Raw genomic sequence first — 15,419 nt, forward strand, 5'->3', positions numbered from 1 at the left:
TTGGAGAGATATAAAACGGAGAAAGATAAGTCCCAGCCAATCAGCTCCTAACTCGTTTTTCAAACACAGCCTGTAAACTGACAGGAACTGATTGGCTGGGGCTTATCTTTCTCCATTTTATCTCTCTCCAAGGCTTAGTGAATAGACCCAATGGGGAGAAGGGCACAGGGGTGGGAGAGGTGAGTACACAGGAGAGCAGAAGGGGTACAGACATGGAGAGAGGGTAAGAGGGGGCACAGGAGAGCAGGAGGAGTACAGACATGGTAAGAGGGGGAACAGGAAAGCAGAAGGGTACAGCTATGGAGAGGATAAGAGGGGGCACGAGAGCAGAAGGGGTACAAGACCTGGAGAGGGTAAGAGGGGGCACGGAAGAGCAGAAGGGGTACAGACAGGAGAGAGGGTAAGAGGGGCACGGGAGAGTAGAAGGGGTACAAACATGGAGAGTGGGTGTGAGGTGGCACAGGAGAGCAGTAGGGGTGCAAGACCTGGAGAGAGGGCAAGAGGGGCACAGGAGAGCAGAAGGGGTACAAACATGGGGAGAGGGAAACAGGTGGCACAGAAGTGGGAGGCCAGAGTACATAGGAGAGCAAAAGGGGTACAGATATGGGGAAAGGGGAACAGGGAGCACATGGTGAGAGTACAATATATTTAATACTTTTTCTTCTTTGGGGTCCACAGCCAATACATTGGGGTATGTGATCCAGACACCAAACTGTTAAAAACGAGCTCTCAGCTCCCAGAATGCACTGGGTCCTCCCCACATATACCCAGCCCCCGGCCAAGGTAGTCTGTTTTTCTGTTTGGTGTGGTTGTCACCACATGGACAGTGGGATTGCAGGAGCAGTCCCGTAGACTAAAAAAAAAAAAAAAAAAGAGATTTGACTCTCCACCTGTGCTGGCGGCTCGTCCTGACGGAAGGGAAACCAGAAGCAGCTAAGTGTCCGGCGGACGCGTGTAGCCGCTCCACCTACCCCCTCCGGCGCTGCAACACTGTTGTGAAGCCAGTAATTTCAGTAGGGGCGCAGAGCCCTGGACTGCAACTGGGACAGGGGATGCAGGTAAGGTGGTGCTGCCTGCCGCTGATGCCGAGACCGCGTGGCGGTCTGGCCTCCGGCGGTTGAGACTGGCCGGGGGCACACTGCGGTGAGGTGTCAGGTAAACTGTCTCCCGCACTAGACCACCGCTTTTCCCCGGCGGCCCCTCCCCCAACCCTCACGCTGGCCCAGTCCAAAGGTTCCCGTGTCTGGGTTTGCTCCTCCCAGCCTCCCTCTGTATGAGTCAGCAAGAGACCACTCTCAGATGCTCTCGGTGGCTGTACACTCAGGAGGCTGGATCAGTCTCCCTGTATACCTCTCCTACGGTGACCGGTTTTTACAGAGCGCTCTATCCTACTAAGAGCTTAGAGTGCCTATATTCATAAGGGGGTGAAATGTTTATGCATTGCATGTGTCAGTTACTGACATAAAAGGCAGTACCACAGTCAGCTTGTAACCTATCACTACTGTTTTCTCCCTATAACCCTCTACTACAGGTGTGTGGGCAGTTGAGGTGAAACAGAATCACATGTTTACTCAGAACTTGACATAAAATATTATTTCTAAGGAGTCTAAAAGACAGGTGGCTGAAGCTCCTGTGCTGGTATCTTATATGGCCTGGTTATCCCCACAGGACTTCATACAAAATGGATTATGCGGTAACTGCTTTAGACAATCACCGCATCAGTCATTTTTACCAGCCTCTTGACCAGAACCCCCTTGTGCCATAATCTGGGAAAAAGAAGCCCAAGTGGCGGAGCGTTTGGCTGCCCCAGTTCCCCCGGTATGGGGGTACCCTCAGCAGATGCAGCCCCCTATGGTTATGCCCTTTATGTTTCCATTGTGGGTGGATATGTATGCTGAACAGGGCATAGCATCATCTGCAGATGCTTTTCAGCAACCGCCACAAGTTGCTAGATTAATGCAGCCAAAGGCCAGACAGCGTTCGGCCCCTCAGGCAGGCCACGCCACAGAGAAAGGAGATGACTCTGATACATCCTCGATGAAGAGATACATGATTCCTCTCAGGAGTCTGTCTCCGGAGAAGAGGAGGATCATTTTTCAGTGTCTGACGACCCTTTTTTGATTAGGGCGGTCAAGACTGTACTGAATATAGATGAGGGAGAGCCTCCGCAGGAAAAAGTGCCAGTATTTAAGTGCCAGAAGGTGGTCAAGGTGAAGTTCCCCAAATCAGAGCACCTGTCGGAGCTTATGGAGGAAGCATGGAGTTGTCCAGGTAGGAAATTCCGTCATAAATAAAGGTGGCAGCCTTATACCCATTCCCGTCAGAGGAGTGTGCTAAGTGATGCACCTGTGGCACAGCTGGTCAAGAGTGCCACTCTGCCCATACCATCTGCTTCCTCTCTCAGGGACTCCACCAATAGGAGACTTGATGGCTGTCTTAAAACAATCAACTCGCTCTCGGGAGCAGCCACTCGTCCAGCTATGGCTACGGCTTGGGTTTCCAAGGCCATTGAAGAATGGATGAAGGCACTGACAGAATCTCTACCAGAAGCATCCAGGGAACAGCTGGAAATTATTTCCTATGTCAAGGAAGCAGCGTCTTATCTGGGAGACGCGGCATTGGATGCTGGTATACTATCTTCCAAAGAATCAGCGGTCTCGGCTGTGGCGCGCAGAGCCCTGTGGTTAAGAGATTGGAAGGCGGACGCGGGGTCCAAGAAGGCCCTAGAATCCCTTCCGTTTACTGAAGGCGTTCTCTTTTGCACAGAATTAGACACAATTGTGTCTACGGTGGCAGCCTCTAAAATGGCTAGCCTACCGTCAGCATCTGTGACCAGACCTAGACGGTAGTCCTTTCGGACTTTTCGGCCGCAGGGTAAGGCCAGAGGTCAGCCCTCGGCGAGATTTAGTTTGGCAAAAGACCGGGGTCTAAGAAACCCTGGCCGGCAATATTAACGCCATAAATGTATACAAAACTAAAAAACTTTTGCTATAGGTGCTAACAATAATATACTGCAAATTTATGTGTGTGCAGCAAATAAAACAAAGGGGATTTTGTCATGATTTGATCAAAGTATTTAAACCTGCAGCCCAGCATCAAGGGACCCCATTTTTCTGCAGGTCCCTAACACTAGCATATATGCCCAGCACATCATTACATTGCAGTTAATGGCATTAATATTGCTATGCTGCTAGTACCATGTATGATATCTGTAAAACCGAGCGCGGGCATATTCCTTTTCAGCATTTTATTCCAATCTATTTCTGATTCAGAAGCCAAATGGGTCCTACCGGCCTATTCTAATCTTAAAAGGGCTCAACACATTTATCCGAGCGCTCAGGTTTCGTATTGAAACACTGCGGTCGATTGTGTTGGCAATGGAACCAGGGGATTTTATGGTGTCCCTGTTTATCTAGGATGCTTACCTACATATACCAATCACCCTACCCCACCAGCAATTTCTACGATTTGCGGTAAGGGGCGAGCACTTCCAGTTTCAAGCTCTGCCATTTGGCCTGTCAACAGCTCCGTGGGTGTTTACCAAGGTTATGGCGGTAATAATGGCATGTCTCAGGTGCCATGGTGTCAGGATTCTGCCATACTTGGACGATCTCCTGATACTAGGGCAATCTTCACAGGAGTTGCAGAATCATCTGGGGCTGACTGTGTCCTGTCTGCAGAGTCACGGCTGGATCATAAACTAGAAGAAGTCGTCGCTTCTCACGGTACAGCAGATGATTCATTTGGGGGAACGCTTGGACTCCGTGGTTCAGAGGATATATCTGCCGGAGGACAAGATTGCGGCCCTGCAGTTGTGGATACGCAGATTGCTGCACAACAGGCGGATATCGGTGCAGTCAGCGATGCGGGTGCTGGGGGTCAATGGTATCCACCTTCAGTATTATGGAATATGCCCAGTTTCACTCCAGATCATTGCAGCTGTTGATTCTCTTGCGCTGGAACAAGGAGCGCCACGTAATCAAATCTCAGGTAATTCATCTCTTACCGGAGGTTCAGTAATCCCTGTCATGGTGGTTGCAGACAAATCATCTCAACTGGGGTCGCTTATTTTGGGTGTCAGATTGGGTGCTTCTCAAAACCGATGCCAGTTTTCACGTTTGGGAAGCAATGATGGGTCTGCACACGTTTCAAAGGATATGGACAGAGGCAGAAAGTCGTCTGTCCATAAATATCCTGGAACTAAGGGCAGTGTTTAGGGCTTTAGTTCAGGCTCAGGAATTACTAAAAGGCAGACCTGTTCAAATTCAATCCGACAATCGCACCACGGTAGCCTACCTCAATCATCAGGGAGGCACACTGAGTCGGGTGGCCATGACAGAAGTATCAAGGATTCTGGTTTGGGCAGAGCGTCACCTCCCGACAATATCGGCCGTGTTTATACCAGGGGTCCCAAACTTGGAAGCCGACTTCCTGAGTCGGCAGGAGGTAAATACCGGAGAGTGGGCTCTGCATGCACAGGTGTTTCAGAGCCTGGTGGACAGATGGGGTCTTCCAGATATAGGCCTCAAGGAGAAACCAGAGGGTACTCTGATATGGATCCAGGACCAGGGATCCAATGGCCGAGTTTGTAGATGCGCTGACAGTAAGATGGCATTACAGGCTAGCGTATTTCTTTCCGCCGTTTGCTCTTCTTCCCGGGGTCATCAGGAAGATCAAGCAAGAGGGCAGTACGGTAATCCTAATAGCTCCAGCGTGGCCCAGACGCCATTGGTTCACAGATCTACAGTGTCTCTCCATAGACACTCTGTGGGCTCTTCCGTTAAGGCGCGATCTGTTAATACAGGGTCCCTGCTTGTATCTGGGTCTGCCTCATCTGTCTTTGACGGCATGGCTCTTGAGGCCTCCGTCTTGAGGAAAAAGGGATTGCAGTCAATGTTGAAGGCACGTAAACCGGCTTCGTATTTATTATAGAGTTTGTTACTCGTTTTTTCAGTGATGTGAACTGAAAAAATATGACCCTGAGATATTTAGGGTCTCTAGAGTACTTTCCTTTCTTCAGACTGTGTTAGAAAAGGGGCTCCGCTTGGCCACCTTGAGGTTACAAGTTTCTGCTCTTTCGGTCTGGTTTCAGCCAGATGTGAGGAAGTTTTTTCAGGGTGTTCTAAGAGTTCAGCCTCCCTTTGTTCCCCCGGTAGCCCCGTGGGATTTGTCATTAGTACGCCGCCGTTTGAGCCCCTGAAATCAGTGGACCTCAATGGTTAACAGCTATTGCATCTGCCCGCAGAGTCTCTGATCTTTCGGCACTTTCTACTTCAGGGTCCATAGGGGGTCCACAGGGTTGACCTTGGGGTATAGCTGGATCTGGATCCACGGGCACCACGCAGTTAAAGCTTTGCTGCTCCCAGGATGCACTTGGGTCCGTCCTCCTCTATACCCCGCCCCGGCCACAGGCACCTCAGTTTTAGTTGGTGCCCGGCCGGAGTCGGGTCACCCTGTCGCAGTGGGGCTGCAGGAGCAGCCCCTAAGCTTTATTTTAAAAGAGAAATTTTTTATTTTTTTCTTCTTTTTTTACACTTTTAGAGCGGCAGCATCAGACTGTCCTTTAGGACGTCCACGCTGCCGCTCCTTCTCCCCGCTGGCGCCGCGACGCCAGTACAGCTCTGGGGATCGCGGCGGGACCCCAGAGCCTGTACTAGCCGGGCTCTGGGGACTCCCTTGACTGCTGCCGGACGCGACGGGGATCAGGTAAGCCGCGGGTCGCCGCGTGCGGCGGCCCGCGGATACTTCAATGCAGTCAGGAGCCTCCGGTCTCTGGGGACAGACCGGAGGCGCTAGCGGCGGCGGCGGGCTCCCCCTCAATTGAGGAATACCCCGCGTGTCCGCTAGACCACCAGGCTATCAGGCTGGTAGCGGGACCGGCAACCCGGGGGTTAATTGCTAGCCAGGGGAGGCAGCCTTCCCTGTCTAGCGGCTCCTCCCCTCAGCTCAGCGCGCCTTTCAACTAGGAGTCTGGCGTCGCTGAGCTGCTCTTATCTCTCGGCCACTCCTCCTCTGAGGTCTCCGGCGGCCATCTTTACTGGCACATCGCAGACTCCCAGGCGGTATCAAGTGGACCGGTCCCCCTGTGTACCTCTCCCCTGCTAAAGGACAGTGTACACAGCGCTATAGCCCTCCCAGACACTGAATCTGGGCGGTTGATTGTAGCGGAAGGTGCAGTGAGTATAACTTTTCTGCATTGTATGTGACTATTGCTAGTGCTGCCTGTCTGTGACTTATTCTCCTTACTGTCAGCTTATAACTATCCCTTTCCTTCTCCTACGGCCCGGCAGGTGTGTGGGGGAAGGGCGTTTTTCTGAGACCCTCACATATATAAAACACGTATTTGTGGGGTCAGTCACATACTGTTGTGTGCTACACAGTACCATATCTGGGCTGTTGTTTCGCATACTGGTGAGTGCGCGGGTGTTAAAACCGTAATTCCTCTGGTGATACCTATTTCTTGTGTATTTACGGTATCATGTCGGATGAGGAGACTGAGCGCTCTGTGGCTCCTGTGCTATTTTCCTGCAGACGCTGTGCTGCTGGAGTTGATGGGGAGGACTTATCTCAGGATGGTCTGTGCGGGCGGTGCCAGCTGGTACCGGGCCCCTCCAACCCCCCTGTATCACAGGACCCTCCTTGGGCGATGTTTTCACAGGTGCTGGCGTCTATTGCGGACCGGTTATCGGTCCCATCAGCGGTCCCTTCTAGGGCGTTACCGCAGCCCACCATCCCCCATTCCCCGAGGGTTCCACAAATGTTGCGGTCTTCCCCCGGGGCCCAGACTGTGGGTCCTTACTCGGGACTGCCTGTGTATGTGCAGTCTTCCCCAGGGACGTGTCAGTCTGTAGTGCCTTTGCAGAGTGTTGCTCCGACGGCTCCTCCGCCTTGGGTGGATGTTCTATCCAGCTCCGTACAGAGTCTGGCGGCTTCATCCTCGGCGTTTCAGTCTATGTTGCAAGGTGATGTGCCACCAAGGGTGTCTAAACGTCCGGTTGTGAGTTCACTAGCTGCGCAGTTGTCGGACTCGGAAGTGTCCTCAGATGATGGAGAAATCCATGAGGACTCTGACTCTGATGTCATGGGGCAGGAGGTGGAAGCTAAGTCCTCCATTAATGTTCCAGCCTTAGTTAGGGCGGTGCAGGCTATCCTACATGTTGAGGATGATGCGCCGGCTCCTAGGTCGAAGTTTCCTAATTTTAAAAAGGCCAAGGTGACCTCAACTGTGTTCCCCCTGTCTGATCAATTATCGGATCATATGGCGGCGGCCTGGCAATTACCTAGTAAGAGGTTCCATCCACAGAAGAGGTTGGCGGCGAACTATCCTTTTCCTGAAGCTCATTGCAGGAAATGGGAAACTCCGCCGGCGGTGGATTCCCACGTTACCCGCTTGATCAAAAGCGCGACGTTGCCATTGCCGTCTATCTCCTCTTTGAAGGATCCCACGGACAGGAAGGTGGAGACTTGTTTAAAGTCCATTTATTCTCTTTCCGGGGCGGTGGCTCGCCCGTCCATGGCTATCTCCTGGGTGGCTAAAGCCATTGAGGCATGGGCCAATGCCTTGGAGGATACCTTTCCTGATGAGGCTCCGGATATCCAGAGAGCGTTAGTGGGACAGATGCGGGATGCAGCTTCCTATATTGGGGAAGCGTCTTTGGATGCCAGCCTGCTCACTTCTAGGGTGTCGGCTGCAGCGGTATCTGCTCGGCGCTCCCTGTGGCTGAGGTCCTGGAGGGCTGATGCAGATTCAAAAAAGGGTCTGGAGGCCTTGCCTTTTAATGGTGATTTACTATTTGGTCCGGATTTGGACAGAATAGTGGATACTTTGGCTAAGTCCAAGTCGGCTTTTCTCCCTTCGGCCTCTGCGCCGGCTAAAGTGAGGAGCTCTGCCTTTCGGTCCTTTCGGGTTCAGGGTAAGGCCAAGGGCCAGTCCTTCCTGAGACATTCGGCGACCAAGGCCGCACCCAAGCCCAAGAAGCAGGCATGGAGTGCTCGGCGCCCTTCTTCCAAGCAGGAGGATAAGCCTGCTGCCTGATGGGACGGGCCTCTCTCTGGGGGACCCCAGAGTGGGAGGCCGACTTCTCCAATTCGCCCAGTGTTGGCACAATACCACCACGGATGCCTGGGTTCGAGAAGTAGTCTCTCAGGGGTACGCCCTGTCTTTTCGGTTCAGGCCGCCCCACCAGTTTTTTTGTACGAGTCCTTCTCTGGACAAGACCAAAGCTGGTCAGATTCAGGTAGCTATAGAATCCTTGCTACAAGCAGGGGTCATTGTTCCCGTTCCGCAGTCTCAGCGCGGGACGGGGTACTATTCTACTCTGTTTCTGGTACAGAAACCCAATGGTTCTCATCGCCCTATCCTGAATTTGAAGTCTCTGAACAGATACCTCAGAGTTCCCAGGTTCAGGATGGAAACGTTACGTTCCATCATTCTGGCGATGGAACCCGGGGATTATATGGTCTCCCTCGATATCCAGGACGCCTATCTCCATGTGCCCATAGCACCGGCACATCAGCGGTATCTGAGGTTTGCTATCCTGAACCATCACTACCAATTTCGGGCGTTGCCTTTTGGCCTTTCCACGGCTCAGAGGGTGTTCACCAAGGTGATGGCGGTTATGGCTGCCCACCTTCGGGGTCAGGGTCTACGTCTGTTGCCGTACCTGGACGATCTTCTGCTGCTGGCGAGCTCCCCGGAGGTGCTTCTTCGACATCTCCACCTGACCATTGCTTGTCTTCAAGCACACGGGTGGTTGATAAACTGGAAGAAGTCCTCCCTGATTCCATCACAGCGGATGGTTCATTTGGGAGCCCTGCTGGATTCTCGTCAGCAGCGGATTTTCCTGACTCCAGAGAAGGTCTCCTCCCTGCAGCTGCGGATACACAGTTGCCTGAGCAGTTGCCGCCTGTCGGTCCATTCAGCTATGAGAGTTCTGGGGTCCATGGTGTCGACATTCGACATGGTGGAATTTGCCCAGTTCCATTCCCATATCGGAATGGAACGGGTTACCTCACCGGATCCGCTCTCAGATGCTGGTGTTGTCCGCGGAGGTTCGGCAGTCTTTGGCTTGGTGGCTTCAGACGGTGCATCTGGTCGAGGGGCGCCCCTTTTGGATCCCGGACTGGGTCCTGCTCACGACGGATGCCAGTCTTCGGGGTTGGGGGGCAGTGACCGGCTCATTATCGCTTCAGGGTCGTTGGTCCGCGGAAGAAGCACTTCTCCCCATCAACATCCTGGAACTGCGGGCTGTGTACAGGGCCCTGCAGTCGTCCGGCCCCGCTCTTCACGGAAGGGCGGTTCAGGTGCAGTCCGACAACGCCACCACGGTGGCGTACATCAACCACCAAGGGGGAACTCGCAGTCGGGCAGCAATGTCGGAGGTGTCTCGCATTCTTGCTTGGGCGGAGTGTCACGTTCCAGCGATCTCGGCAGTCTTCATTCCCGGAGTCCTCAATTGGGAGGCGGACTTCCTCAGCCGTCACGATGTGCATCCCGGGGAATGGTCGCTTCACCCAGAGGTGTTTCAGCTACTCGTGGACAGGTGGGGGCTGCCGGAGCTGGACTTGATGGCCTCCCGTCACAATCACAAGTTGCCCGTTTACGGGTCAAGGACAAGAGACGCAGGCGCCTGTCTGGTAGACGCTCTGTCGGTGAAATGGACGTTTCACCTGGCGTATCTGTTTCCTCCGATATCCTTACTTCCTCGGGTTCTGCGGAAATTCAAGCAGGACGGCGGCACGCTCGTGCTGGTGGCTCCGGCGTGGCCCAGACGTCCTTGGTACTCCGATCTGAGGTGCCTCTCCATCGACGCTCCGTACCTTCTTCCTCAGCGTCGGGACCTGTTGTCTCAGGGGCCCTGCCTTTACCCGGATCTGGGTCGGCTGTCTTTGACGGCGTGGCTCTTGAGACAGCCGTCTTGAGGTCTAGGGGTTTCTCCAGTTCAGTGATTGGTACCATGCTTAGGGCACGCAAGCCTGCCTCCGCGCGGATTTACCACAGGGTGTGGCGCACTTATTTTCAGTGGTGTGAATCCAGAAACTATGATCCGCAGGTGTTCCGGGTTTCCAGAATCTTGGAATTTCTTCAATCGGGTTTGGACCTCGGCTTACGCCTGGCCTCTCTGAAGGTTCATGTGTCTGCTTTGTCCGTGTGGTTTCAGCGACGGATTGCTACACTGCCAGATGTTTACACCTTTTTCCAAGGTGTTCTCAGGATCCAGCCTCCCTTCGTGCCTCCGGTGGCTCCGTGGGACTTGACGGTGGTACTGAGGGTCTTGCAGGGTCCTCCTTTTGAGCCGCTTGAGTCGGTGGAGCTCAAGTGGCTGACGTTTAAGACCATTTTTCTCCTGGCAATTGCTTCGGCCAGGAGGGTTTCAGAATTGGGGGCGCTTTCCTGTCGCCCTCCTTTTCTGATTTTTCACCAGGACAGGGCAGTGCTCCGCACGCGTCCTGAGTTTTTGCCCAAAGTGGTTTCAAAGTTCCACATTAATCAGGAACTTGTTGTGCCAGCTTTTCAGTCACCTGATCTTTCGGCTGGTGAGGCTTCCTTGGATGTGGTCCGGGCACTTAGAATCTATGTGGACCGGACTGCTTCGGTTAGGAAGTCGGATTCTTTGTTTGTCCTCTTTGGTTTTCACAAGAGGGGTTGGCCTGCCAACAAGCAAACGATAGCCCGTTGGCTTCGTTCAGTTATTTGTGAGGCTTATGCGCAGGAGGGTTTACCTGTGCCAGCCTCTGTTAAGGCTCATTCCACTCGTTCTGTGGGTCCCTCTTGGGCTGCTAGACGTGGCGCCTCCGCTGTTCAGCTGTGTAAGGCGGCTACTTGGTCTTCAATTCAGACGTTTTTGAGGTTTTATGCGTTTGACACCTTCGCCTCTCAGGATGCATCCTTTGGGCGCCGGGTACTCCTTTCAGCACAGGAGCGTCCCCGCCCTTAGTTGAACTGCTTTGGGACATCCCCAAGGTCAACCCTGTGGACCCTGAAGTAGAAAACAAGAGATATGGTAAGAACTTACCTTTGTTATCTCTGTTTCTACGAAGTCCATAGGGTCCACAGGGCGCCCGCCCTGACGCACCTGGCTTCAAATGGGCTGTGTGGCTGGTCACCGGTTTTCCGTCTCCCATTTCTGTGAGTATGGTTTCTTGTGTGTTCCAGTCTTCCTTCTCTCTGTTTAGTCTCCTCCTCCGGCCTTAGCTGCTTACCAACTGAGGTGCCTGTGGCCGGGGCGGGGTATAGAGGAGGACGGACCCAAGTGCATCCTGGGAGCAGCAAAGCTTTAACTGCGTGGTGCCCGTGGATCCAGATCCAGCTATACCCCAAGGTCAACCCTGTGGACCCTATGGACTTCGTAGAAACAGAGATAACAAAGGTAAGTTCTTACCATATCTCTTGTTTTCTTCCGCTCCCCCTTTTTAATATTTCATCGGGATAGAGCGGTTCTTCGTACTGGGGCGGGATACCATCCAAAAGTGGTATCTTTATTTCATATGTATGAAGAGGTTGTGGTCCCAGCCTTTGAGGCTGCAAGCCTCTCGGTAGGTGAGGCTTCCTTGAATGTTGTGTGTGCGCTTCGAATTTATGTGGATCGCACCAACGGCATGAGGAAATCTGATTCTCTATTGGTGCTGTATGGCTGTCGTAAGCGTGGTTGGCCAGCCAATAAGCAGACGCTGGCCAGGTGGATTCGTATAGCAAGTTCTCAGGCATACACACAGGCCAATCTGGTGGTGCCGAACTCAGTAACTGCACATTCCACGCGATCAGTGGGAACTTCGTGGGTGGCCCGCCGTGGTGCCTCTTCTGAACAGTTGTGCAGGGCAGCCACATGGTCTTCCGTCCACACCTTTGTCAAATTCTATGCATTTGACACCTTTGCCTCTCAGGTTGCATCCTTCGGGCGTAGGATTCTCCTTTCTTCCCAGACACAGGAGCGTCCCTGCCGTTAGGGTTACTGCTTTGGGATATCCCCAACGTATTGGTTATGGACCCTGAAGAAGAGAATAAGAGTTATGGTATAACATACCTTCGTTAACACTCTTCCTTCGAGGTCCATGGGGTCCACAGGACATCCACCCTAACGCACCTGGTATTTTTGGGTATCTCTATAATTTCCCTCCTCTATGAGAGATTGGTCTAGAGAACATGGGTTCTTCCTTCTTATCTTTTATCGTCTCCTGCTTGGGCTTGGTAACGAACTGACTACCTTGGCCGGGTGCGGGGTATATGTGGGGAGGACCCAGTGCATCCTGGGAGCTGAGAGCTCGTTTTTAATTGTTTGGTGTCTGGATCACATAACCCAACATATTGGCTGTGGACCCCATGGACCTCGAAGAAAAAGAGTTAACAAAGGTATGTTATACAGTAGTTGCTATAATAAACGTGCTAGTTGTGTACGCCACGACCTGCCCCAACAGTATTATAACAGCAGAATACCAGGGTCCGCTTCCTTGTATAATAACAGGACACCACAGTCTGTCCCACCTCTATTATAATAACAGGATTCCAGGGTATGTTTTTTTTAATGTATTATAAATATCTATTTGCAATCAACTGCTTGGAAATACAAACTGCAACAATTAGACAGTGACAGAGTGCATCCACTGCAAAGTAAGCAATTAGGTAACCATACAGAGGGGGCCACATTAATGTCAACTTAATTCCAATACAAATGCTTGCAGACAGCTGTGATGCAGCAATGTTCTTCCTAGAATGTTCCAGATCTGGCTGAAATAGTGAATATACTGTATATGAAACACACATGCTGCCTGAGCTGAAGAGCTGCCTATACCACAAACAGGAGTTATGGCTGTCATCTGGCACCCCAGCAGAGATTTTTGGGAAGTCAGGTTTCTTCCTCCCATGCCACTTTCTATCCCACTCCCATGCCCTCCCTGTCGTGGCCCCCGCCCTCGTACTTTCTGTGTGGCAGCTGGAGGACAGTATGGTGTTGGGAGGCAGGTAGTGAGAGAAGCATTTCATCTTCAAATTAAGGGACATGGGCAGCAGCAGGATCTTCAGTCCATGAGGAGTAGGATGCTGCTCCCAGGCACAGTGCATGATGCGCTGCTGCACGCACATCCAGGCATGTCTCCAGGGCTCTGGATGCTGGGGGCAGCCGGGAATCCTCTGGAAACAGAGCCCATGGGCGGCAGGAAGATTATCATGAGCCTCCCATTACTGCAAGCAGCACACGCTGCTCCTACAACTCTCAGGTGGGCCGCGGACTGGGTAGGCGTGTGCTCATTGGCTAACACACTCCAGAGCAGGATTTGCTGACTTGCCGCCAGCGGTTATTGGCTGCTCTGTGGCGCACACACAGTACGTCCTGTGGGACCCGGTAATTTTTAAAAACCAGGTCCCTCACCTCCTGTATCGCGTAAAAATGCGCTATAGCGCGATCACTGGCTATAATATAAAGCAGTGGTTCTCAAACTCAGTCCTCAGGACCTCACACAGCTCACGTTTTCCAGATCACCTAGAAAGTACACAGGTGTATTCATTACTCACTGACACATTTTAAAAGATTAACAGGTGGAGCTAATTATTTCACTTGTGATTCTGTGAGGAGACCTGGAAAACATGCACTGTCTGGGGTCCTGAGGACAGAGTTTGAGAACCTGTGATATAAAGAATCTGTTAGAAACATGACTAATATATTGACCCATCTTAATAACCTTTGTGTCTAGGCTACTTTTACGTTCGTCCAATGTTTCATACGTGTTGAAATGTTAAATCATTAGTAGTTATTTAGTGGACCCAAGAGTGACTGGTCTTATGTATTCTGGATGGAGTTATTGTAGATCTGTGGATAATAATTAAATTTCATTTTTTTTAAGTGTTCAAGTGCGTTACACCTGGTTCAAGACATGGTTTGTATTAATGTCTAATTTAGTACTTCAGTTATTGTGTGTAGGAGAGGCTGCGCAAAATTTAACGTACATAGCTGTTATTTTAGAATTTTTATATTGTATACAATATGCTTTTTGTCTGTTAGGAATAGTCCAAAAGCGCCAAAACATGTTTTAGTGATTTGAATTTTGAATGCGTTTTATATGCTCTTAAGCTTTTACCATTACAATCTACTGTAATGCTATCATTTGCTGATGCATGAAAAAAAAAAGTCATGCTGCATTCTAGAATTCGTCCTATTTTTAATGATTATAAGAATTCTCAGCTGTAAAACGCATTAACTGGTCATTTGGGTACAAGCCCTTTTCTAAAGTATAAATGTTGCTTGATCCAGAGGCCAGGTAGCAGCAGCCTTGCATAGTAAATTACTATAAAGTAAAATGTGCCGAATCTTTGCTTGTGATGCTGAATACCAAATCCACAAATTCATCTAAATCTTAAAATGTTTCCGGTCTTTCTGTACCATTAATCCTACTATATTCACACAATATTCTGTTGCCAAATGCAATATCAATTCTAGAAAATACCTATTTGGAATTTTGCTTTATTTAAGTTATGGCAGTAATGATTTACAGTAACTGAAATGGTATTTTCTATTTAGAACATGGGGAGTATGATCCACAGACAGTAAGGCCAGGAAGTCGATATAGTCATGTACAGGAAGTCCAGGAACGGCTAAATTTTCTGAGGTAATTTTCTTTTTATTATGTACTCCTCAGACTACAGATGTGTCCACATACATCTTACCTCCGTGCGCCCCAAGTTACATAACACGTAACGCAAGAGCGCCTTGTGACTTGGTAGTGCCAAGCGTCTTTTCCTACGACCTTTTCTCTTAAAATGTGTCTCGTTTGCAAAGCAATGTGAAAAGGTCACTCAAGCTGCTTCTACGGATTAAAATTCTATGCTGCTTGCCTATGTTGTGTGACTGCGGGTGTATCTGCATGCAAAATACTATGTTACAGTGTCAGCGGCTGTGACACTGTAATGTAGCATTTCGCATGGCGCGACTAATACATCTTTCAGATCGCTAATGGTGGGTCACACTTGGGATTTGTGCACGAGTCCATCCCGGGTGCAACCCGCCTGAGACAGCTTTCAGACTGGAGGATCAACCCGGCAATAATGCCAGGTTGATGACTCCATCGGCGTCACGTGATGAGTCGGCGCTTGGAGATGAGATCATCTCCAAGCACTGGCTCTCCTATGCAGTGATCGGGACCCGGGTCGCCTCGACCCGGGCTACCCGTTCACACCTCGTCACGAGCCGGGTTCAACTCGTGTTCATCCCTGCTCGTTACGCAGGTTGAAATGCCGGGTTGCTTGCCCCAGGATATTTTAACCTGGCCCTTTCACACACTGCGCAGTAACCGGGTTTATGCGTGTTCATGTGCAATAACCCAACTCTGGTGTCCTGATGGCGGTGTGAAAGGGGTATTAAATGGCTGTTTGACAAGCAAGGAAGTAAGATTTATGCTGACACATCTGTATTTGCTTGAAATACTTTTAG

General features: G+C 51.0%; 1 protein-coding gene across 6 annotated transcripts in view; it reads left to right on the forward strand.

Annotated features, from left to right (window-relative positions):
- Window positions 1–15,419, forward strand: part of USP9X (ubiquitin specific peptidase 9 X-linked) — a 226,037-nt gene that overhangs the window by 116,310 nt on the left and 94,308 nt on the right. For all 6 annotated transcript variants that reach the window (XM_088451702.1, XM_088451706.1, XM_088451705.1 and 3 more), the window contains exon 15: window positions 14,511–14,598. In XM_088451702.1, the coding sequence (XP_088307828.1) occupies window positions 14,511–14,598 (88 nt within the window). The remainder of the gene's footprint in view (window positions 1–14,510; window positions 14,599–15,419) is intronic.

The sequence above is a fragment of the Taudactylus pleione genome, unplaced genomic scaffold (genome assembly GCF_031769625.1).
Source record: "Taudactylus pleione unplaced genomic scaffold, aTauple2 ptg000026l, whole genome shotgun sequence".
NCBI lineage: Eukaryota > Metazoa > Chordata > Amphibia > Anura > Myobatrachidae > Taudactylus > Taudactylus pleione.